The 26734-nt window shown below is 42.8% G+C and overlaps 5 protein-coding genes across 5 annotated transcripts in view; 2 read left to right on the top strand and 3 right to left on the bottom strand.

The window, feature by feature from the left end:
- Positions 1–26734, bottom strand: part of LOC126556789 (alpha-1B adrenergic receptor-like) — a 462834-nt gene that overhangs the window by 221381 nt on the left and 214719 nt on the right. The window lies entirely within an intron of this gene.
- Positions 1–26734, bottom strand: part of LOC126561477 (cytochrome c oxidase subunit 6A, mitochondrial) — a 382637-nt gene that overhangs the window by 242105 nt on the left and 113798 nt on the right. The window lies entirely within an intron of this gene.
- Positions 1–26734, top strand: part of LOC126563239 (sesquipedalian-1) — a 228175-nt gene that overhangs the window by 164475 nt on the left and 36966 nt on the right. The window lies entirely within an intron of this gene.
- The window catches only part of LOC126567869 (prolyl endopeptidase FAP), a 299756-nt gene that overhangs the window by 271357 nt on the left and 1665 nt on the right, over positions 1–26734 (bottom strand). The gene's annotated exons all lie outside the window — the stretch shown is intronic.
- LOC126557339 (protein amalgam-like) lies at positions 2668–18723 on the top strand. The gene is made up of 10 exons (XM_050213068.1): positions 2668–3064; positions 3545–3601; positions 3683–3759; positions 6672–6857; positions 6938–7130; positions 7338–7466; positions 11191–11310; positions 13756–13926; positions 17916–17986; positions 18484–18723. The coding sequence occupies exons 1-10, from the start codon at positions 2782–2784 to the stop codon at positions 18721–18723; spliced, it is 1527 nt and encodes a 508-aa protein (XP_050069025.1). The 5' UTR covers positions 2668–2781.

Below are 26734 nucleotides of genomic sequence, written 5' to 3'. Positions count from 1 at the left end.
AACACCAACCTCACTGTGGAAGGTGTCCATATGGATGCGACATTCAAAGCGGTTCATGTTCAGGTGCTTTCTAGCCTTCAGCTTTTTAACCGCCTCGTTTACAAAACACCACACCACCGGTTGTGAGGGTTGGACGATTTTTAGCGGCACAGAAGAGACGGGGCGCGGCGGGGAAGGGAGGAGGCTCGGGTGGACATAATCGTCGCCTTGTGGCACGATCGCGATACGGGTTGCATGCTGAATCTGTCAATAGCAGCCTGCCCCCAGCAAAAGCAGTAATTAATTGCCCAATCGCTTGCCCCGGACGTAATCGTGGCGTGGTTTTTGGGTTCCGCTCTTTGCCTTTTTTTTTTTCGTTTCGTTTTTTGTGCTCCCTATTGCTGTGCTGTGTGTGTGTTGGTGCTTTTTTATAATTGTTGTTTTAATTTTCAATATATAAGCCGCCAGCGGTGCATCTGTTACGTGCGTTGCAGTTATTATTTTTCCTGACAGCTGTGCATGTGTTGGGAGCTGTAGCAGTCCACAGCGTGAGCGCCTTATTGAGGGAAATTTGTTATTATTGTTGTTGGCAATTTTATGTTCTTTTGAGGAGAAGGATTAAAAAGTCCATTAATTATTCATTGCAAATCAATATTTATTAAAATTAATTAAAAACTAAACTGTTCTATAGAAATAGAAATAAGAAAATACAAAATATTTGTAAGTTTTTGAAGAAAAAAATGTATTCGAAAACGCTAAAGGAGGCAACAAAACAAGGCGATAAATTCAACGTCGTGCTTCAAGCTTTTCAAGTACATGCTAATAAGCAATTGAGCAATAAATATAAACATTCCTGTGAGTGTACTTCACTTAAGCGAGTTAAGAATGAGAAATCGTATTTATTTTTTATTCAGCAATTTCAACTTTTTAAGCACCAAATAATACTTCCACGGTTTCGATTTTATGTCACTCTCCTATTGAACAACTGTTTGCTATTTTTTGAAGCATTATAACACAGAGAAAAAGAGAGAGCGAGAGAGAGAGAGAGAGAGAGAGAGAGAAAGGCAGAAAGAAAAAGAAACACATGTACAATAAGCTGTCTGTCACTTGGTGACATTGCCAAACGACCCAAAACTCATGCAACTGTTCCAATATTCCTGCATCAACCGAAACAGACACAGCGCACAGTGGTCGGTGGTAAAAGTTTTCCACTAAAAGAAGGAACGAAGCAACAAAAAAAAACGAGAGGATATCTTAAGATGTCTCTAGGCAAAGCATAGAGAAGCGGATATCGAGAGCAGGAATGCGAGCGGGACCGGCAAGTAGCGTGTGTTGCCGGATAATGAAGGCAACCCCGAGGGTGGGAAGGGTCCGGAGTGCACGAAATCATGACATTTTCAACTGTGGCCAAACTACAGTGTCGCAATCATCGGTGTGTCGTTCCCGTTGACGACATCGTAGTTGTCAAGATCGTTTCCGTTACGATCTTTCCTAGGGTGATGCTTTTTTGTTCAATTTTTTTCCGCTCCTTTTTTTTTTTTTGTTGCTCGGCGTGTCCTTGCTATGCTCAAACTAGTTGGTTAGCAGTATCGGCACCAGCTTGTATAGGAACAGCAAGAATTTCCACCCCCAAGAGTTCCCCCAAAACCATCCACCACAGGGTAGACGGTGGACAGAGCAGCAAACACGAAAAAAATGTGAATATAACTACCCAAGCACTGTGCGGCGGGATGCGGTCCAGGACAACATGTTGCATATTACATTACAATTTCCCGGCACTCCGTCTTGGAGGTGAGCTTCGGAGCTCGAAAACTCGGACGGTTGCTCAAGATGCTGCTGTCGAGGCTGAAGTAGGAGAAAGTTTTTTGATAAATTTCCGGTTTGCTTCCACTCCCCTGTGTCTGAGGGATCTGTACTTGGGAGATCTCTTTTTTTCTGCTTCTTCTTCTTCTTCTTACCACCAGCAAAAACCCGATTCTGACCAGCTTGAACGTCACCGGGCTATGATGACTTTTATTTATTTACACATATTTCGTTGTTGCCAAGATGTACCCGTGCTCTGGAAAGTTGGGAGCTAATGTGAATCTTTCCTTTCTGCCTTGCCGCCCAACACGTGTGAATCGATCGTTTCCAATCTCGCAGAGGTCTTTGTCGAATCTGTGTTTCCGAGATAAGATGAAAACAAAATCTCCAACATGTGTTGCTAAGATGCGTTGTATTTTGGGGTGTTGCTACTTTCTTTGCCAATCTATGATGAGTTTACACGTCCCAGCACGTGTGCGGTTGGTCGTTGCGTTCCAATATCGGAAATTTTTGGTAAGGGGGGGGTTGTTCCAACAACGATGAGTTGTCTATTTTCTGCTTCCCTTACTTTACCCGGTGCTAAAAATCCTATCCATTTGCGTTTTCTTGCGAAATTAATCGATCAACCTTTAATCTTCCCTTCTCACTTCTGCTCTTCCCACCTTCCCATTGCAGTCTTTGCCTCGCTTGAGATGGTATCTAGCGGGTCCGCATCGGTCTGGTACCAGCGTACGCGGACATACACGTAAAACCGGTTGAAAGGTCACCGAGCAACGGGAGGAATCTGAATTCGCGAGAGCGGCTACCATCCTCCAACAGTACGCAAACCAAAACGAAGGGCAAACCCAACAACAACAAAAAAAACGCCGAATCCGTCATCGTCGCTAGCATCCGTGTACGCTACACGCACCGCCGAGCACGGACGGTACGCTGGCCCACACTCCTCCAGCCGGGGCAGTGCAGCGGGGCAAGGATGCACCGGTTGCCGCCCGCCGCAAGATGACGGCAGCACGGCAGGAGGGTTTACGTCCGCGCCACAAACGTACCCACCGCCAGATGGCGCGTGGGCGCCGCTTCAACCCGGCTCGGGTATCCGTACGACACGTAGGTGGCCGGTGGAGAGGGCCCGAATCGAGAACGGTGGGCGATGATTTGCCCAAGTCCAGCCCGGAACCAGTGGACAGCTGTAACCATACTAGTTTTAATTATAAATTTTATCGTTACCAATACCTTCGACCTGTAGCTATTCTGTACATAGCGTTAGCGATAATTCTAGCAAACGGTAAGCAACATACGAATGGCTATTAGTCATCAATACCTCCTAAACATGCAGTGGCTACGAAATCACAGCTTTTCTAAAAGAAATATATGCTTCGGACGGCAGTTTCCCCTTTTTCCTGGTTAATATCGCAATAGATATAAAAGCTCTAGAAAATTAAGAGCCCTGAGATATTCGTTTTATTTTTTTTTCCCAAAGTTCCACACACTTTTATGTGACTTTTTCAATCTTGACAGCATCACTGTGAACTTAGCTACTTTAAAAAAATATATCAATGTGAAAATCTCATCTAACCTGGGAGTTCCCAAAGATGTCCGGAACCTAAAAAAAAGGATCTAATGACTGTGCTGCAAATTTTGCAGTAGACAACTAATTTTTACATCATTTTTCTGTATTTATCTCATTCGGAATCATCCACCTCTTACTTCCTTCTAAACCACACACGAACCACCCACCAACCACCCACCAACTTACCTCACAAAGTGTCAGCATTTGAGCCGGACTTTGTATATCCACTGGAGAACGTAACCGTCGCGAAAGGTATGCCCTACTGTCGTGACCCCGAGTACACATACACACACATATGTAAACACTCTGATATGTTTTGCATTCTTTCGGCAGGTCGTGACGCCACGTTCACCTGCGTCGTGAACAATCTCGGTGGTTATCGGGTGAGTGGGGAAGCAACACCGGCCCGGGTATGTATCCGATTCCGACGTGAAATATGGTATCGATTCTTCCATGATTTTGTGGTATTATTTTCTTTTCTCATTACACCCGCTGAACGAGCACATTCCCAACCTATTCTCTTCCAAATCGATTCTTTATTTTCCTTCCACGTCAACTGATGATTCCTTGTCATGAAAAAGAATGCTTCTTGTTCATTCTCTCATTTTCTCTCGCCCTTCCCGAGACTCACTATTTTCCATTTTCCCCGGCGAACTCTGAACCTGTCTTTGTGGGTGTGTATAGGGGAATAGATTTGCAGAAACCGTGCAGTGCACAGACGAGTTTTCAAAGCTCAGCGAACGCAACGACACGTAGCAATTCGTCTGGAGACTCTCGTCGTCTGAAGCGTGTATTTCTACATTGGATGCACGTTTACCGTCTCGACAGAGCCACAGAAGAAATCAAACTATTGAAACGACGTGCCAGAAACGTGTCAGAAATCGGCAAAGAGCCACTATCCACCGCACAGCAGCAGAAGAGTAACGCGCCGTCCATCATTTCCCGATCATGGCACCTCACCCTTTCGCACACTTCCAGCACTCTGCATCCCAGGTTTTGTTTTCTTTACTACAACAGATCTTTTCCAAAAATTTCATTTTTCCTCGAGCAAGCGTACCCATTCAAGCGTAATATCTAATATTCCCGTGCACCGCATTTTAGTGGCGTAGCAGCGCACCAGAAACAGACCAAAGCGTTTTGTTCCCAAAAATTCACCAAAACTGCAACTGCACCGTAGTGTAAGCACCAGTTATGCACTATCCATACCCAGTTCACGCTCTTCCTACCTCAAGAATCCTTTTCTTCGAACGTTGCTGCTGGTAAAGTTAAGACCTCGTAATCCTCTCCAGAACATCCTAACGTCACTGACAACTCCCAGCGTTAACTCGGCCTCAGTGACCTTCAAATCCAAATCTGATCAGAAGATTCACCCAACTATAGCCAGCATCAACAGCTCTCCCATTTTGCTCCCCGTCCCAAACCAAAAACAAAAAAAAATTCCGGCTCATTTTGTACATTTTCAGCGTTCCCTAACAGCAACAAATCCTACTGTGTCAACCTTTAAAAAAAAAAACTAGCCATCTACCAGTTCCAAACGAAATCCAAGCTAATGCTCAATAACCGACCAACACCAGCACCTGCACCAAGTAATCATAGTGTTTTTGCACCGAACCACTTGCACTGCAGCACCGGCAGCACCGCACTTGTACTAGTTTACTTGCACCCTTGTTTACCACATCAATTTTGTTTCGTACCTCGGCGAAAGAGCTAAACCCCGTCAAACTAACCCTCATTTACTTGAAGCCTCTTACCTATTCCACCGAATCGGAAGGATAAATGCTATATTTCATGGTTTCGTAGCACGTCTCCGGTATCGGTTCGTTTCGCTGTCGAAATGACGATACGGGAGCGTTGGGATTCGATTGCCTAGTTGTCGCGTTACAGTCGTTTTGGTTTTTGATTGCATTCTGCACCCATGTCTGCATGTTTGTTGTTTAGAGATGGTAGAGAAAATCTCCTTTACTTATACTTTTGTAAGCTTCCACAAGGTACTATTTACACACAAAAGAGTACACAGCTGCATTTAGGACACTCAATCGGAGCGCTTGAATGTATTTTTGTCACGCGGGTTGCGTGTATGACGCTATGTAAACAAAATATGCTGCACAAAGTTACTGTGCGCCTAAAAGTATGCAATCAGAAGTGTAAAATGTACGTTAAAAGAGTCGAGAAGGCCTCCTTTAGAATTTTTTTTTTGCGTTTAGGATTGTGAATTTTCAATCTTATTACACAGTGTGTTTTGATTGGGTCAAAAATCTTGCGAAAATTTCCATTTTCCACTGATGGGGTACTATGATGACTTGAATCTGAAAAATTAGAAAATGTCAACCGATTTCTCTCCAAGAGTAAAGCAGTCATCAGCTGTTAAATCTGGCTAAGGGCATCATAAACTCAAATACTTAAAAAAGATTCCTAGACATCGAGTAGAACATGAAAAAAAAATCCATCTACTTTTGACGACATTGAAAATACACTGTGTGCATCGTTGGTCACATGTACTGCGATTTGTATACTTTTAGGCGTTTTTCGCATAGTGATGAACAAAGTTCATCCGATAGGGGGTCTTCTCAAATCTTTTACAAAATATTCTTCTATTCCAGTTTTATACAGCATATTAATTGTTAAACACTTTTTTTTTTTTTTTTATTCATAAGGGACGGCCAGAATTGTTAAACACTTACACGTGGCTTATTTTTCCCAACACTCACAACATTCAAAATAAAAAAAAACACACACACACAAAACACCTGGAAACAACATTTACTACCTAGCAATGGTTGAGCTTTTTGTGTGCATGTCGCATGTAAATGAATGCATGAGCTTACGTGTAGGTTATCTTTTGCTCTTCCTTCTATTGCTGCTTTGCACTATCACTCTGCACCAATCGAATAATCAAACTCGTTGAGATACCAACATGCCTGCTACGCAGTGACCCATTGACCCGATAACGCTGTGTGTGGCTGGGCAGGATGACTTACTGCACTGCATTAAATGAAGGACATACAGACAGAAAGCTGGACGGAAACAAAAAAGCCCGATGACGATCATTGGGTCACTGCTAGTAACATGTCTAAACCGCTGCTCGCTGTACGATTGCACTGTTGTGTGTACGAGAGCGTATGTGAGACCTATGCACGTACGAATGAGAATGAAATGAGTGTGGAAGTGTATGTGTGTGCGTGTGTGTCTGTACTTTATGTTTATGTCAACCGATATGCAAACGTTCGATTGCGTTACCGTTGATTAATACAACCCTTTTGTTGCCTTCTGCTGACCCCTGCCGACGGGCGAACCTTCGCTGTTGACTGTAACCGTCATGCAGGTGGCCTGGATAAAGGCGGACGCAAAAGCGATCCTGGCAATACACGAGCATGTCATCACGAACAATGGCCGGCTGTCGGTGACGCACAACGACTACAACACCTGGACGCTGGTGATCCGGAACGTTAAGATGGAGGACCGGGGCGTCTACATGTGTCAGGTCAACACCGATCCAATGAAGATGCAGGTATGGGTCGCTACTTCTTCTTTTTTTTCTGTTGCCAATCTTCACTATTCCTTTCTTCTGGTCCACTCTTTCGCATGTAGACCGCCTTTCTTGAGGTGGTAATACCACCGGACATCATCTACGAGGAAACGTCCGGGGACATGATGGTGCCCGAGGGTGGTTCGGCAAAGCTCATCTGCAAGGCACGCGGCTACCCGAAACCGAAGATCGTGTGGCGAAGGGAGGATGGACGTGAAATCATTGCCCGTAACGGCACGCACGGCAAGATGAAAGGTAGTGAATAGTAGTAGTGAAACACCGAACCAGCTGAAATCGAAATCAGTAGAGTAATGCTAATTTGTCAAAGGAAGACACAAAAAACAATGCACACACCCATCGCATAGTGCGAAGTCATTCCTGTCTCCTCGAATGAGCCGAGAGTGATCACATACTCATGCAATCTCCATTTCGTTTCGTTCCTCACCATTATACTGCGTACAGCAACGATAGTCGAAGGTGAGATGTTGTCACTGACGAAGGTGACACGTTCCGAGATGGGAGCGTACATGTGCATCGCCTCGAACGGCGTACCACCGTCCGTGAGCAAACGGCTCAAGCTGCAAGTACACTGTAAGTAGCAAACCACCGAAACCACTACGGCTTCGAACTACACATGCACACCTACATACGCCCGTGATCCGTAGAGGTGAAACAGAATATATCCTATCAGCAGTGCAAAACGACCATTTTGCCGACCTGCTAGTAGATGAAGTACGCTCAACAGCATAGTAGGAGTTTTTCGCGTGATAAGTGGACATTTTTTTTTTTTTTTTTGTTAGTAATTTATAATACTTAGCTCTTTTTTATCTAGCTCAGCTTCAATAACCTCCAGTAGGTTAGTTCGGTCTAAGACATACTAATATAGCAGTCGAATTTCTTAGTTGCTTCTATAAAAAAAAATCACAGGAAATCTTACGTTTGCCAGATCATATGTTCATTTTGAAGTTTATTTTACGTCAAGTGTATCTTAATTTAATACACATTGTCCTGTTTGAGGTTATTGTTGTAGAGTTATTTTTCGGGCGAAATTCCTGAATGATGCCTCTACACTCTCAACAGCTGCTTTAGATCTAGCTAAATTCACAACAGCAGAGCCTATATTTTGACCATTCGGTAACAATTTCACCCACCGTGTACAGCCTCCACTCTCAAGACGTGGCGTTGACAGAGAGCAGTACCGCTGATCCCTTACGGCCACTCGTACATGATTCGATTCGGCCACTGTGCACCTATCACGATGGCTACAAAAATGAACTGCTACCCGGACCCAACACTAGCAGCAGCATCCGAGCGTCGAATCACACATTCTGGTCTCGTCCGAGCTATCAGTTTCATTCAGCGACCATTAAAATCCCCCGAGTACCAGGGTACCATCAACTACGGGAGTTTTGCGTCTACGCCGAGCGATCCCGTTTTGGACGATGACGACAACGATGACGATGCTTGGTTGGTGCGCTTTGCCCATTGCTCCTGCCTGAAACACACGAACGGACAGTGTCCCCGACAACTGAACTATACTATCTCCGGCGCGGTTCAAGACTACCCATCCGGTACGCATACACTGATGTCATGGTTTTGTCATCACATCCGGCAACCTGGCCGGAGTACCGGAGCGTCATGAGCGAAATTTCAATTTAATTCAATTCTTACATTTGATGCTTGGCTGGCGTATGTGTGTGTGTGTGTGTGTGTGTGTGTGTGTGTGTGAGTGCCAGGTTCAATGTTACCCGACCCTTGATCTCCGTCTTCTCCGTCACATACTGTCTCTTGATATCCCTTCGTCCCGATTGCGGAGAAGCCCTGGTACGTCCAAAAAGGAGCTTTTTTCGTCCTCTCAAACGTCATCACTATCGGCTTTTCGGGCCCGATCCGCTCGTCCGAACCTGAGCACTGGTTCACACACCAACCAAACCGCTACCAAAGTACGAGCTGACAATTACCATACAAATGTTAGTCATGTTATTAAAAATACCGTAACCCTCTCAGGCAGGACGCCTTGCGAACTCCCGACACTTCCCAATCACCGACCGGCTCCTTGTCGGGCTCGGACCATTTTGTAGGCCAACGGGAAAATTCGACACCGATTCGGCACCGCACTAGCTAAACCTTCCCGAAAAGTTTATGGTTCATTATGCGTTTTTTGAAGAGGAAGGTAGCGTGCCTTCACCGTACTGCTTATCTTGCCAACTCCCCAAAGCTACCACTTTATACACCGAGACCCTGTGTATGTGTGTTGCGGACCAGTCGTAAAATAAAGGGACAAATTTTAAACCCCTCGGTACAGGTTCTTTTCGCCACTCCGAACACGAACACGACACATTACATTTATTGTGTGTCCTACTCCCCCCCCCCCACCCCTTCTCTTCCCCCGCACCCAGTCTGTGAAGAGTTTAGGTTAGGATGGGATGTTCATATTTTACCTAGAGCTAGCAAATTTTTGGAGTTAATTTGCTTTCTTGCTCTAGGTCCCGACGCCGGCAGCAATCGAAAGCAATTGAACATCGCAGCCTGCAATAGCCGTACGGAGCGCTAGCGGTTTGTTAGCCAAAACTTGGTTCCAATCTGAGTACCGAGTGCAGAGTGCAGCACACAGCTAGAAAGATCTCAGTGCACGATGTTGACGCAGCTAGTGCACAGTGTGTATCCCATTTCCCAAAGCTCCTTGAACGAAAGGCAAACCTAAATTAACACGGTATGAATGAAGACTCTCTGACAGAGCTACAGCTACTGCAGGTTTGGACAGAGGAGCGTGCAGGCTAATCGGACGAAATTTTGCACTAAACACGCCACACCGTTCACCGTATTCCTCAACAAAGAAAGCCTACTAAGGCTTGTCTCATTCCACACACACACACACACACACACACACACACAACACAAGTGAAGAAGTGAGGCACCGGTTGAAACTTTTCCCATCGCCCGACCCGGTGACGGTGCGTGTACTTGGTTTTTGTTTGATGTGGTGAATGTTTTTGTGTGCCGTAGAATATTGTTTGATAATTATTATTAATTTAAATGCTTTCTCTCTCTCTCTCTCTCTCCCTCCCTCCCTTCCCTACCGGGTGCAAGGGGTTCGGGTTGGCAGGTAAATAAATGTGTCGTCTGCTAATCGTTGACGGGCTGCTGTCAAGTAAATGGCAGCTGTGAAGTAATGGCAGCAGCAGCCAGTTTTTTGGGGGTTGGAATGTGTGTAAAGTGTTGCCCCATAAAACACTCCCAGGGAACAGGTGTAAATTAAACACGTCCCCCGAGCGGGTAGCATGTGCTGATGGCGTTAATGATACTCCATGGGTGTTGAAGAAGGTTGGGAAGATCGGCAGTAAACGTATACTTGGTGGGTTTTCTGCAACGTGGCATTAGAAAGCGTGTTTTACCGTTGAGATGAAATATCGAACCAGTACGGTTACGTGCAAAGGATATAAAAAAAGACCATAGTCCAGATTGTGCAGATTGAAAATTTTGTAATCATTATTAAAGCAAGCATTTAGTTGGTAGTGGATACAGTGGGGACTGTATATAGAATCGTTTCCATCTACTTAAGAATAAAACTATTCAGTTTTCACCATCAAACAAAGTTATTTAATAAAGGACAAGTGAGCAACTTTAATACATGTACGTCGCAAATTTGAGGATTATTATTTCGCTTTTGCAATGCCATCACAACTTAAAGTTTATTCATAAGTTTTCATTGGTTTATAACTTCAAAGAACTGAGATGAGTTATTCATTCTTGTTACTCATTTAAAATATTCTTATATTTTAAATGTTTTTTGTTGCTTTTTCTTCTTCTTGGTCCAACGATCTACTAGGTGATGCCGATCATCGAAAGGCTTCCTAGGCTTGTTGATACCACATAGTTGGATAGTTAGTCCTCTCTACGAGAAAATGGTAGCTGAAATTTGGGTCCTGTCCTGCGCCCTGTGAAGATCCCCAATTAGTGTTTAAAATGTAGTACATTATTAAAGTCACATCATTAAGTTCCACAGAGAATGAAAAAGTTTCTGCTCTGCCCGGGAACTGTACCATTTACCTGCGTTGTTTGACACCATGCACTTACGCCCAATGCTATGCGTTCGATGGGATTGATGACGGATAAAACGTTGATAAGAACCACATCGATCAACTCTTCGTACGATATATTCTTCCTACTAAAAACTTGAAGCGTATTTAGCTGCAGATAGGATCACTATTCTTGACACCTGGGATCATCCATATAAACCACCTCTCTTATACTATAACAATTTCTTATGAACAAATTTCTACTAAAACCATCTCCACTTCTTCACCTACTTTAGTTCATCCATTGATACAGGTGCCAAACCAACTAGTCGGTGCTCCGCTCGGCACGGACGTGACACTCATCTGCAACGTGGAGGCATCGCCGAAAGCCATCAACTACTGGCAGCGGGAAAATGGTAAGTAAAGTAGAGTAGAGTAGAGCGTCACACAATATTCACCGCTGCATCGATAAGCATCAATCAAGCGACGATGTACGTATGATGGACGATCTCAGGTTCTGGTTCGCTCTCTTTCTCTCTCTCTCTCTCTCTCTTTCTTTCTCTCTAACCGTGTGCCCTTTTCTGCGCGTAATTAATCTTCACTAATACCGAAACCACGATATAAAAAAACTCTCTCTCACTCACACACACACACACAAACCGTCAGGAAGAAAAATCCCCACATCTTCAAAGGATGGCATCGTAAAATGGACAACGATTGCAGCGCAAAGTTCACCGAATCGGAACAAACAACGATGCAAACAAACAGATTCTACTAGCGGAACTTTTTTGAGCTTCACACTTTTTGCATACAATAAAATGCAACGCGTTTGTGTTTATGTGTGTGTGTGTGTGTGTAGGGGGGGGGGGGGGGGTGGTCTGCCATTATTTTTTGTCTGCATTGCAAGAATAGAGAGGAAAAGTGAAGCACGGAAAGCCCACACCACGTTGTGCTGACGTTCGCGATGGGTAGCGTTTAATTTATTGAAAATTAATTTTCGCACAGCACACAAAACGGCCCAGCCTGCTCTGCACCACTCTCTGCCCCTCTTTCACGCATCTCAGACACACACACACACACACACACATATTGCTTCCTCCACATGTAGGAGGGTTCGCTCTGCCAGTAGAAGCAAATATTGGGAATCGGTTTTAACCAGCTGTTGATTACTTGGCGTAGACGAGCTTGAGCTTGAGTGTAAGTAGGCTAGCAGGATGCTAGCAAAGACCAGCCTTAGTGGCTAACAAGTACAACCACAACAATCCTCTGTATTTTTCCCTCACAGAAACCCACCTCTCCGACAACTCCTCCATTAAAATCCACCCAAAACTCTCCAACATAATGTCCCAAAAATGAAATAAAACGGGTGAATTTCCCTTGTGCCCTACTGCAACAAGGGCGCAGTATTCTGTTGCGCCTTTCGCCGACGACGGCACAGAACGACACCAGGGGTCCAGCCGCTTCACATGTTTTTCAGCCCAAACGCATTTGCCCACGCATCATCGGCGTATGGTCATTTAAAACGCAATTTTGACTATCATCTCATTCCCGGTGCATCCCGATGCATCCCTTAAACTCCCATTAAATTTCCTTCTCCTCCTTGGCCGTTCGCTTCCCCCTTCCTGCTGTCCATATTTATCGCGCTATTGTGTTGCAACGCATAAGCGATACCGTTTAACGGGGCGGACGTTGAGCATTACACACGCGACCAGGAAAAAGCTGCGCTGGGTTGCCCAATGTGCACACTTTTTGTACATGCCCATCCCTCACAAAATGGTGGTGCGGAAATTGTGTGCGTGTGTGTGTGTTTGTGTGGTGAAGAAACTGGTGAACGTGACGATCCGTGCAGTCCAGGATAATTCCGCGGCACGCAAACCGCGCAGAAAGAAGTGAGATACAGCGAGAGGGAATGCTAGGAAAGGGTACCAGGGGGAGGAACGGAGCTGTGTGCATGTATTTTGCATTATCTGTTCAAATTGTAATTATTTATTCAATGTTATGAATGTAAATAAGTTAAATTACTTGTTAATCATAAAATACACGCACGTGCCTACGTTTTGCTCCGGTGCTTACGAAACCAACTTCAACTTTGCGGGCAGGATGAGCAGTTGTAGAAGGATAAGAGCTGTGGAAAGGGTACGCATTTTTGTTGTTGCTGTTGACAGACTATGCTATGCAGCACCTCGGGAAAAGGGAATTCCCGCTGGTTGGTAGCGATGAAAAAACGAGAAATCCACAAATTGTTACCCAGTGTAGGACGATGGTTGGGTGCTACTGCTGCTACTACTACTATTAACGGCCATGCTGAACGCTGAGCCACCACCTTGCAATACACATTATTCGCCCGCAACACTCATTCGCCATGCACAGCAGGTGCAGGTAGAAGTCAACCACTATCAGCTAGTGCCAGCGCTTCCTCGCCAGGTGGCGCTACCGTACCGCAACAATACTAAAACACCACTGACAGCGCTGACAACGTAGTTGGGAGTGGGACTCGCTGAAAGATGATTATTTATTTTGTTTAATGAAATAAATATTGTAAGCTCCTCCTTCTCCACAGCAGCCATACCCTGAGTAAGAACTCGCTTTGGCTATCACACCATCAAAACATGATATTTTTCTCCGAAATCCAACCCATAAAATGCTTTCTGTTGTTTATTCGCGTTCTAGTGTCCACACAACTTCACAAGCATGATTTGTGAAGTTCCGCTGTTTAGTTAACGAGTGTGTGACGCTCCCGTTTAGTGTGTGTGTGTGTGTGTGTGTGTGTTTGTAAATCTGCTCACGTCCAACATCGAAGATTGGCACACGCTTTGTATTAATGTGTGTGTTTGTTCCACCATCCGATTGTCTACTTTCAGGCGAAATGATCATCTCCAACGAGCGGTATCTGATGAACGAGAACGAGAGCTCGATGTATGCGGTCCAGATGACGCTCGTTATTCGCAAGCTGCACAAATCGGACATGGGCGGATACAAGTGCATCTCGAAGAACAGCATTGGAGATGCGGAGGGAACGATACGACTGTACGGTAAGTGCGAAAGAGTAGATTCGAAGGGAGTAATATAATGTTTTGCTTCATTTTTTAACGCCCTGGCATGCAATCCATTCACGACATTAGTTTACCCGCCCAGCACGGGGATAATGGAACTTATTAACCACGTAAAATATTATAATTGCATACTTGTAGGCGTTTTTGCGATCATGACATATATTATACACACGTAAAACGAATCATTTTTTTTCAATTGATTTGATTTTTCGTCGCCACACAACCATTCTCACATTGCGGGATAAATCTTGAATCGCCAAAAAAATCCTATCTCTGCTAGAAAAAAAATAAACAAATACAAGAGAAAAATAATCTCCCATATTATTTGCGAGATTTCGCATTGCACTCGCACAATGGGGCCACCGGGAATTTTGCCGTGCGTTTCGCAAGCAACACTTGGCCGCAAAGACTCGAACAGCTAAAGTGCTCCCCGGGGAAAATGCAGCGTAAAAGCAATTCTTTCCATTCATGATACGGGAGATTGCATACACTTGGGCGCAAAGGAAAACTTCCCCGAACCAAAAACACATTACAAATAACACAATCCGTCGAGAAGGCCAAGGGGATGGTGAGCTGATGAAAGAATGAAAAGAAAGCGAACGCCACCCCACCAGCAGACAACCGACGATGACGATGGAGATGATAATAATGATGATCGGATGACGATAGCAGTGACGCTTGATCCCGAGCGGTATTTCACCCCACGCCAAAGGACAAGAGTGTGGAGAAGCAATAAAAAAAAAAAACCGGCACACAAACCAAAACCGAAGGAAACGAAAAGCGATCTCGGTAAAAGTGTAAACCTAACCTCACCCGCACGTGACGGGACGGACGGTCCTTGGGTTGTCTGAACCCGCACATGTGGTTCGATGAAAAATGGAACGTACCGTCTATTATCCGGGCGGGAATTCAGAAATGATTCGCTGTAGTTTCGGCTCACGGGGACCGACGGGTTGACGGTAATGCACATGAGCGTGGCGAAGCACCCTAGTACACAAGTTGCTTCCTGCCTTTTTGCTACTGGTGTGTGGTACGAGACCGGTCGAGAAAGCTCCGAAAACTCCGACGAGAATGACGACGTATCCCTCGTTGATCCTTGAGCAAATCGCAACAAACATACCGGCGTTACCGACACACCGATGCATATGGGGTAAAGGCGGCTAAAAAGGAACGAAAAAGAAAACAAACATGAAAAACGGGCTACCCCGGGGGTTTGGTGGTGCATACATAAAAATGAAACCAGCTGCCCGTACACCACGCTTATGCCAGGCCCCACTGTGCATTTCCGCGTCCGCTGAGATGAGCTTCGTCTTTTTTGGGTTTCGGGTTAAGGTGTAAAGCAGTGCGCTGCATTACAGTGGATAAAGAGAGAGAGAGAGAGAGAGAGAGAGAGAGAGAGAGCAACAAAAAAGAAAACAACATCCTTTACCACATTCACTTTTACTGAGGCTACTGTTAGCTTGGCGTGAATTTTGTACATCCTTGCCGTACAAGACCCTGCCCACTGCAGATGCTTCCCGGGGCACCATTCGTGGTGGGGATTTTTTTTTGTAACGGTCTCAAGGTAGAGAAAGTGGAGGTAGAGTTTTGTGTTAACAATACGTTCGCCACTTTACGGTACGGTGAGGAAAAACAATGCGAAAAAATAACGCAAAACCGCACGCACGACAGAATGAAAAGCGGAGGCATAAAAATCCACAGCAAAACGCTACTTCAGGCGTGTAAGACGGTAGATGATGTTGTTGCTGTGGGTGTCCTCTTGTGTTTCTCTATCTCTCAAACAGTCTTTTGTGGCTGGTTTAACCCTTCAGATGATGGTGTACTTTGCACGGTAAAATAAATGGGTGCCATTGAGCAGTTTGCTATGGTTCATGTGTCAATAAGATTTCTTAAGAAATCAAAAGAATCCTTCTTGATATAATAATATTAATTTAATTAATATATAGGCACGGCTGTTGGGTATGGAATAAAATAATTTGAGTTGCAAAGTGTATAAGCCGGAATAAATACTTATCTTCAAAGATTATAAACTGTAGTCATGTAATCAGCTACCAGCAAATAGTAAATCACCTGAAGCTAATACATTGCATCTTTACAAATATATTGCATAAATTTAGGCGATACACAACTAACAAGCATTTTGTTAAGACACGAGAAAGTCACTCCCTATGCCGAAATCAGTTTATCACTGTGCGAAAAACGCCTCAATATATGCAAAAAACAGTGAATGTCATCAAGCATGCACAGTGTATTTTCATTGCGGTCAACAGTAATTTTTTTAAGGTACTAAAAATACGGGTAATATTATAATTAATACGCACTTCATTGCACTCACAAACCCCAGTTCTAACGACAGGATGCTACTACTCATTCTCGGTCGGTAGTCAGTTGAATAATCTATCCTGAACGTTGCCTTTACCTCATGATACACATTCTTCGGAAGTTTTGTCTAGGGCACAGACGATCAAAATTCGTACGAAAAGTTCATACCTTTTAGAGGGCAAGTCACATGCTCAAATTCTTGTTGTGACTCTAATTTAATGTTCTACATGGTGTCTACTTGGAACGGGGGTTGGGGAGGCTTCGGAAGTCTTTTACCTTTCCTTCCAATGAATTCAGCGATTGTTGAATTTACAGAAAACCAACAATTGATAATCAATGGTAATTATAAAAGACACACAATTATAAAGTCACACGAATTTAAATTTTACAACGACAAAAGTATACATATTGCATACCTTTAGGCGCAACGCAAACATTAATCAGAAAATTTGTATTTCAAAATATTTGTTTATCATATTTTGCATTTTAAACCACTATTCGAACATTTCTACGAAAAATCCATAATATCCAGAAATCCTAAAGCTTGAAGCTAACCTTTCCAATGTACACACCGAAGGGTTTAGTATTGTCTGTGACAACGCCACTAAACCACACTACTAAAGCAAGCAAGCACTCTCATTCTGATCATATTCGTATGCTATTATCAACGATCGGCTTCAGACCGTGTAGAACGCACCCCCAACTGACCCTCTGACGCGAACCCCGCTGTCACACATACGCTCTGTGCTCACAAACCACCAGGACACCATGGTGAACGCTTAAAATATTAAAAATCATTGCGCTTTCACTAGCGAACAATGCGCACTCGGTGGTTTTGGAAGCTGGAGTGAACAGGCGATTTCCCCGTTCCTATACTGCGTTTTTTTATTATTATTATTGTTCCGAGTGGACGTATGCTTAGAGATGCTGGTACAGGTACTCACACTTGTTGACAAATAGGTGAGCCTGGTTGGGAGGAACACTGAAAAGGAAATAAAAATGTATTATCACAAATGGAGCACACGGGGCACTATGGCAACGGTAATCGGTCGGTTGTCTCCGTGAGTCAGCAAACACGCGAATATTCCTATCCGGGATTGTATCCATTGTGTGATTCAGCGCGGCGAGTGAATTTTACAATGTGCGAGTTTTCGTTTGGTGTTGTTTTATTTGTTAAGTTTATTCGTATAATCGTTCGTTGTATGTGGAGCCGTGTGAGAGGATTAGGAGGATACGCTTGTTCAGTAATATGATCGCTAAGCCTGGTGAATGAGCCTGGATATCGGTTGTTCGTGGGTAAAATGTCCCGCAGTGGACTCTGGTCGGATCAAGATTTAATCCTACCCATACAGAGAGTCCGGGCGTTCTAAAACACTGCTACTCAGAAACACCAAAATCTGTCATTTTCGAGAGAATGTGCAAATTCAAGCGTTAATATACTATTCCCCGAACACATCTCACATCACACAAAATGTCAGAAATTATTCTACAGAGGTTTTCAAGAGAGTTAACTCTGGTGGATAGTAGACTTTCTGATTTTTTTGTTCAACATTTATAAAAAATTTAAATGAAGTTTCCTGACGAGAGTCTCTTACTAATGTACCTTTCTTTTTCTATGTATCCTTTCACCAATACGGAACAAATAGAGATGGAGCTGCAGAAGAAAACCAAATCGGCACATCGAGTGAACAGCGTCGAGGACACCTCGGGCAACGACGTAAGTAGCCATTTTGTTTATTCTTTTTCGGTATTTGTACCCCTCCTTTAGGCCTGCAGTACACTAAACCCTTCTGCATAAACGGTGAAACAAATCGGTTTGCCACATAATAATGAGCCGATTGGGTTTTTGTGCGGCTTGCGGTGGTTAGTTGCTATGCGCCACAGTAAACTTTAATTAATACTACCCGTCGAATCGGGTGAGTGCGGAAGGATGGGGGAAAGAAAGATCGGTTCAATCGTTGCGGGAAGCTGGAGGAGCTTGTGCTCCATACTAATGAACTTTGGCTGCTTACGAATGGATTAAACGTTCTAAAAGGAGGCGAGTGGGCGGGTTGCTAGAAGAAGAAAAAAACTAACAAGCCTTTTTGGAGAACTTCCAATGTCGACTAAGAGTCCTCAAACACATACACCCCCGGTACATTACGGTAGGCTCATCTTTCTTTTCCCTTGTTTTTTTTTTTGTTTTTTGTTTGGTTTTCTTTTCCTTCCAAGCAGGAAATCAACTCGACGCCCAACATCGACCAGTCCGAAGAGAGCAACAAAATACACAAAAATGGCCGACTTTATAAGGGTTTGCAGGCGGGCGAACATGACCTAATTAGTTCCAACACCAGCGCTGCTCCCATGCGGAGTAGATGCTGGGCGAACTTCCAGTGTCTGATGCTCGGTACGTTGGCCATTCTAACAGCACGGTACCGGTGTTACGTTTACACGCTGCCCACTGTGGACTGTTGAGCCCTAGAGCTGCACACGTTGGACGTCGCGGACAACAACTCACAGGTACAGATAGGCGCTCTCGCAAGGGTCCAGACATCCATCAATAATGATCTGACAGCGGTAATTGTTGCGGGATGCACGCTTGCAAGATGTCGGCGGCGATCTGGTAAGCTGCCTAGAGCACATCAGCAATGTGAGATACTGTAAGATATTGAAACAGTTTCTTGTGTAGAGCTCATACTGTTTGGCATATCGCATGAATTGATATAGTTTCGCGTACATTTAGCTTTTCGGAACTGTCAAACCTGGAAGCCATTTTTGACGTCTACTATAGTTAATTATTGTTTTCCCTTGCAATTCTTCTTTTGGCAGATCTTTTAACTTGAATGTACCACTCGTATTGATAAGTCATCCATATCATACATTTCGAAACGTATACGCAAAGTGGCACGAGATCTGTCAAACGTTTGACGTTTACTAACACTTCTTTTCTCGCTCTTCTGCGAGCAGTATGAGCTCCACATGGTAAACATTGTAAAATAGCAGAAACTCCTACGATTTGATTCACAATCACAGCTGATTCAAGCGGGAAATGGGAAAAGCATCTACTACCAATGTAAGCTAGTGAACCTATAGAGATAACCGAGAATGACTGGACTGCCTGAATGTCTGCTTCGGATGCTCGGGAAGTACAAAGATGGCTTACTGAGCTGCTCTGAAAAAAAAAATATCTTTGCGTCCTCCTGGGTAAACTTCCAACTAAGCTAAGCAGTAAGAGAGATTGAATTCGCGAATGTTTGCCGAGTATGTTTGAGCATAGTACGAGTGTGTCCCAAGTAGCGTGTAGGCCGTTATATCATTCTAGGGATGTAAAATTTGCGAGTAACAAAAAAAACAAAGTTAGCAAAAGCGAACGTGTTTCCTTGTTTGTGTTTTTCTGTTCGAAGAAGATAAACCAAAGTCTTCGTCCCGGGTTTTGGTCGAACTACGGTAAGAAATTCTAATGATATACGGGGTGGATGTAGTGTAAAAGCGCATACGGGTTCCACCCAATCTATAGCGATTTAGTAAAATATTTGGCAGCCCAATACCGAATCGAGGAGCGCTATCATATCTTGAGTTGCTACGGTGTGAGGTCCACACTACTCAAAAATGGATGTGCGAGTGCATTATGTAGCAAAGGAAATACACACAGCAAAAAAAAAAAACACTCTTGCGAAACCAATTACGAAGATGAGACAAATGTGGTGCATCTGTGAGGTTTTTCGTTCGGGTCGGTCTTTTTTCCCCCCACCACAACTCGTAAACAGTTCATTCATCATGGCTTTGGTTTGGTTAATGGTGCACCACTAGCGCACATGACGCACGATGATGACGAACCTTTTTTTTTTATCCTCACCCAGCTTTCTGCATTTCCATTCCCAGATTGGCAGGCAGAGCTGAGCGCAGAGCGAATAAAAAAAAAACACCTGCTTTGGTGAGTTTTTTTCCGCCCAGCAGTCTCGCTTCATTGTCACCGGGGATTGGGCAGTGAAGCATAAAGCACCGCACAAGCTCACGGCTAATGAGTTGTGTGGAATGAGCAAGTTCCGGAAGGCGCGGACGAAACATTTTGCCGTCATTAGCCGTAATGGAAATTATTTCCACCGAGCTGGCCATTCATTGTAATAACTGCTGTTTGTCGGGTGTTTTGTGTCTTTCTTTCTTTTTTTTTTATTGTGCTTATTTCCAAGTGCATGTGTGCGGTGCGTGCGTTCGGAAGGATGCAACTACATCTGTCACATGATTCAGTTTCGCGTACCAACGTTACGCTAGCGCTTTTAGCGATTAAAAATCTAGCAAGCCGTAACAGTCGGTGTGGAAACCACTAATCCATCTCAGATTGGAAGAAAAGTGCCAAAAACAAAACCCCTCAACAAACATTAAAAAAAAAAATCGCAAAACTCTACCGTAGGAGAGCCCATTCTTTCTGTATAAATGGTAAAGTAAGGATATTTTCTGGTTGCCGAAAATTTCCCGCACACACACAAAAAAAAACTAGAACCATTTCATATGCTACATGAATGGGTAAAAAGTTGTTATTAAATGTAAAATAAATCACAAGGAACAGGACGCTAGAACAACTAATGAAAAGTAAATACTAGTAGTCACAACCATGCGATCAAAAATGCATACATTCAGGCGTCAAACACTGAATAAAACCAGGATCAAGCTGACCCGCAATGGTAGGCAATAAAGTGGTACAGGGGTAAAAAAGGGGTTCGGGAACGGGTAGTGTAGGGTAAATTAGGGAGGGTGGCAGGGTGGAAATGATGGAGATCAAACTAATTAAGCACCCATTCTGTCACGATAATAAGAGTAATGGTAACACTAATGATTTCGAATTGAAATTATTACATTATTGAACAACTAAAACAACAACCACAACAACAACAAAAAATGGCAAAACAAAAACAATCCAAACCCCTTACCAGTAACTATAATAAATACATTATCCAGGTAAAAGCAAATTATTTTATCCACGCGAAATAAAACAACCAACAAAAAAACAGACACTACGGTTGAAGCACGATTAAAAACTTTTTTTTTAATTTAGGGAGGTTGAGTACCTAATGAATGAATCTTTTTTTGCGGTTTGGAAACCGTACAAGAAGCATTGCATACTGTTAGGCTGAGTATTGTTTTGTATTTGCACTAATAGCGCAAGCCAAGGGCCGAACAGGTATGCAATCTGTTCTACAAAGCTACACTACACTAGGGTTGTTTGTTTACTTAAGTAATATCCTGTCACCGGGTTACATGATGATAATAAATACATTTTCATCCCACACTAACCAAAAAAAAAAACCCAAACTCATTCTCTCTTCATTCATTATAGCGAAATAACACAAAAAACGATGCGAAAGAAATCAAAACACCGCGTGTAAGCGTATGGTAATGATAGTTAAAATTTTTTGCAAAACCAAAACAAAAATAATACAAGGAAAAGGGTAAACCGAAAAAAAAATAACAAAGTATAACTCACCAGGCACCAGGGCAATCGATCAATCAATATCGTTGATCTATTACATATTATAAATAAGCATTCGATATTTACGCATACAATCAGCCGCATAATGCAAAGCTCACATGTGTATGTGTATGGGATTATGGTGGGTGGTTGAGTTTGAGATTTTAGGACGTACTAAAAAAGAAAAGAGAGAGAGAGAGGGAGAGAGAAAGAGAAAGAGAAAAAGCAGGAAAAACATGGGAAGAAGCTATATTTGTTGGTTTTATCGTTCGATATCTTACGTAAGCTGTTAGATTTTGGGACGAGTCTCCAATACATGTGCGTGTGAATGTGTGAGTATGCGTGAGTGAGTGTTTTTGTGTGAGAGTAATTCCCGTGGGAAATCAAAACCAAAGTAAACGGAAAAAGAAAAAAAGGGATCGGATGTAAAGAACGTGAAAAAAGTGGAAAAACATGAAACAAGTCTGTTACATAGTTTACTGGATGGTTTTAATCGTTTCCAGTTTTGCAGTAAACAAACACAAACGAAAACTCAAATATCTACATTTTGGTCGAGCGCAAACTAAAGAAGGGAAAAACAAAAAGGTCAGAACTATCATGAAATAAAAGCGAAAAAATTTAACTAACATTGCAGTAAAAGAGAAACAAAGGCAAACACACACACGAATGAAAAAAAATCAATAGCTTAGTGGAATGATAGAAGGAAAACAACAACAAAAACAACACATGCACAATAAAGTGGTTAAGATATACACTCCCAAGCATTTGGCTGCAGTTTTTATCTCCCTCTCTCTAGCATCGCAAGCGACAGAGAAGAGACAAACAGCTTGTAAAAAACGATAAAAATGACAAAAAAAATACACCGGACCGGTATTATACTTCTCAGCACTGTAAAAATACTTGCAACTTAAAAATTAAAACAAACCGCACAGCAGAAAAAGATGTGCACGAGGCAGGATTACAACTATTGCTAACGGAAAATGGACAACAGAAACCAACAGCATACAAGCTTAACCAAGAAGTAAAATAAAATAATAAAATAATAAGAAAGAAAGTACAGAAAATTCCGGAATGCATAAAGCAATTTACTAAATGCAAAGAAATGGTAAATAGACTAACAAAAAAACGAAAACGGGATAAAACATTCCAGACGAAACAAGTAGCAAAAGGTGAAAAGAAAATGTTGCAAATATGAAGTAGATAAGTAAAGCAGAGTAAACGCATAGAACTAAAGCAACGGTTAAGTAAAACATGCAACATCAGCAAAAAAAATAACTACAACAAAAGCCATTAATAAACTGAGGTGTTGTTCACATACGTTTGATTTATCGCAACCAGTGTGAAACAGTGGAACCAGGCATCATACGCAGTACGGTTTATGATATAATCATAAAAGAAAGGCAGCAAAACAAAACTGAACATAACAAACGATTGAACTAATGATGAAAAATACACGAATAATAAAACTATCCAAATGTCTATTTTATTTACATCGGTTTTTGTTTATTATATTTGGTTTAAAAATTATTGTTTATTAAAATTTATTTATTTATTAAAATTAGCTTTATTTAATTCAAACTAGCTATAGTTTATACAAAAAAGTAAGAGAAACTTATGTTTATTCTAATTGTCTCCCTTTTACTTTCCAAAACAATACGTTCGCTTTAAAAAAGAAAGAAACTTACAGCTAGCTAGCTCCATTTTTCAGTCACAAAGGATAAAAAGTTTCTTCGAATAAGAAATACAACGTTACAGCAGAAAAAGTCAAAAGGTCTTCTACAATCTGGATGTTTGCCACTACACATCAACTTTTCATCTTTTCGCTGGTTGTCATTGTCACTAAGTGCAATTTAGTACCGCGGGGTGACCTGTCAAAATCTGCAACTTGTCAAGCGGATAGTTGCTGACGTTTACCGTGCTGTTTCAAAAGCAGTATCGTATTGTCAACAATTTTCGCAACTGTGGACAAAGTTGTCATTCGAAAAAGAAGTACGAAATAAATTCTATTACCTCCTGCTGTGCCTACGCTTTAGAACAATTTAGTACAACGCATACTAAATACACTAGCCCTGACTAGTCCCGTGTGCCCCATACTAATTGGGTGACAAACTTCGCTCCACAAACACCAGCTCATCTACAAATCCGAAAGCTCAACCAACTCCTGCCATCGTTACTGCTGGTGGTGGTACGATGTGTGCGAACGATACAGCACGCCAGCCAACACCTTCCTGACATCTGCCCGAAATCGGGTTGATGTCACGCCCCGTACCAACAAGAGAAAAAAAAAGAAACAACCAACCCTGACCGACCGACCCACAGGAACGGAGATTTTTATTATGCATGCAAGTAAGAGATACCGCCCGAGAGTTTCGGCGAAACTTTTGACTGCTTTTGACATCTGCCCGACCCAGGATCTAGGTTCGATGGTTGTTGGCTGTTTCGGTATAAAGAGGAATAAATGATTTTCCTTTCCACGCGTTGAGGTTTTTTTTTGTGTACTTCTTTCTTTTTGTTTTGACGCCAAAAAGGCACGCCAAAAAAATACAAACAAAAATAGATCAGCTAACTCAGCCCGCAGCTCTCTTGGTGGCGAAAGAGAAGGAAGAGGAGGGAAGGTAGAATGTGAGGAAGAATGAAAAAGGTTTTGAAATTTTTGAATTATTTATATATTCAGTTTTCTGTCATACTGCTTGCTGCAAAGAATTCAGCCAGCGCTTCGTACGAATAGCAGATATTGTGACCTAGAGTTGTGGCTATTTTTCCTATTTTATTTTTATTTTCAATTTATGTTCTTTTTTTTTTTGCTTTCCGTCACTATCCACTAATTCGGCAATTTTGCTGATGCAAACGTTACGCAGCATCCGCTTTGAGAAGAATGCGCTGTCATTTATGCAATTTGTAACGAAATAACACGAGTGCAGTGAATGGAGTAAATAAAACTACACACAATAAACATCATTGTGAACACATTCTACAGCTGAAAGCGTTTATATTATGAAATAAACAGTAATTAACTGTTTCAATTCATCGCTGCTGAATTCCACTTTTATGGCTTAAACGTTTAAACCCCCTAAAGTATGCAATTACCTTTCATTGGCTTTTCGTTTAATTTGTTTCACACAATTTATCTCTAATTGTATATCAAATAATTAGGTGAAAGACTCGAGAAGCATATGAAAACAGTAGTTAAACAAGCAATTTAATATGTTACTAGCACTTAAAAATGTTGGGCTAGTTGTTAAGTGTGCTGTTGATCTACTTCCGGAACAAATCTTTCGATAATTTTTTAAAGGACCAAGAGCTTCATATCGACCGTCGACCTGCATTACACTACTAGTAACATTCAGAGGCTAACGCTAGAGCGGTTAAGGTGAGAGAAGAGATCGGAATTCAAACTTTACTAACGTTTTCTACTAATTAATCCAACCATTTTCGATCACATTGAAATCTCACTGCATAATTTTAGGCGTTTTTCTCAACGTGAGGAAAGGAGGCCTTAGGGAGACTTTTATCAAATATTTTACTAAAATCAAAAGATACTACAGTGCATCCCGATAATGTTTGACGTTCTGTCATGGACTATTGACAATAGATTAAATAATTTCTAAAGGAAATACAAATCCTACCATACCTCATTGGTGCAATTAATTATTATATTGTACGATTTTCTATGAGCACTTTCACGATCTCAATCGCACGGCGAATTCTATAGCTTCAGCTTGATAGCATCTTACAGCAACTGGAACGATTTACACCTAATCAGTTACGTTTTAAACAATGCACAGCATGCTGGAAGTGCGCAGCTTATCAATATAGCTCACTGTTAGTTCTGCATGCAGCTAAACATTATCTAATACCTTGAATAGCTAGAATACCCATTTCCGAGGAATCACGAAACCATCTCCAACTGAAAATGGACATCCTAATTACCACCAGCCCCAAAATCACAATGAATGACGCCTCCAGCTGCCACCCTAAAAGTGTGCACCATCTGTTGCGCCGACCCAGTGCGAAGGATGAGTAATGCCGAGCTAATGCTCAACTGCACCACGCTTAAAGCCCACAAAATAATCCCCGGTTCGGGCTCGGTTCAACCCCATTCAGCTTGAACGCAATAATGTGCAAATCTTGCGAGATGTTCGTGTTAATCCATTTAATGCTTCGGAACTCATCTTCTTCGCACGTCTTTTAGCAGAGCGTTATGGTTTTACAATCACTCCCGTCCGTAATGAAGAAGCGTTGACTCAACCGTGGCTGTAAAGTAGTGTGCAGTTTAATCAACTAGTATCCATCCACTTGTATCGGTAGACGAAGTAAAGAAAAGACAACCTTCCACCGTTACCAGCTTGTAAATGATCTCCGCCATGAGGTGAGTGGAAGACAGACGACCTCAGTGCACAGCGCACAAATCTCGCTTTATATAGCAACTTCGGCAGCAGCATTCCGCCCGTCGCTCTTTGCGAAGACAGGCAATAAAGTTTCCGACCGACAGGAGTCGGGCTTTCGGAATGAAGCTCGATGAGCAAATCTCATCCATCGAGCGTTGGAATGTGTGGACTCAGCCCAGGAGTCGGGTAAGAAGCTATTGATGAAATTGATCGACTTCAGAATAGCTTCACAGCATTGTGCGCTCCCGCGCTTCCCTGTGGCCCAAACAAGCATCTTGCGACATTCCAGCGCGAGTGGGTGGTTGCGTTTGGCAGTTAGGGGTGAATATTCTGTTTTCTTGACGCTTTTTCTTTTTTGCATTTCAACTTGAACTTCCCCTGCCCATTCATTCAAGCCAGAGGTTCGTTCTCGGCACAGAGCCAAAGACATGGGAAGATGCCACATTCCACGTCAATATTATTTCAATAAACAAAACGCGCACAAAGCGTGAAAAGAAAATGATCCTCTTACACGGCCTCCAACCTTTCAACGTTGCTTTGCGAGCGACACGGCGGGAACTGTGAGCCCGGGGTGGAAAGAGTCTTGAAGAGGGGAGCTAAACATTGCGAAACGATGTATCGTTCCGCTTCG

The sequence above is a fragment of the Anopheles maculipalpis genome, chromosome X (genome assembly GCF_943734695.1).
Source record: "Anopheles maculipalpis chromosome X, idAnoMacuDA_375_x, whole genome shotgun sequence".
Lineage (NCBI taxonomy): Eukaryota > Metazoa > Arthropoda > Insecta > Diptera > Culicidae > Anopheles > Anopheles maculipalpis.
The sequence above is the reverse complement of the archived record's forward strand: the minus strand, read 5'-3'. Positions and strand labels throughout refer to the sequence as shown.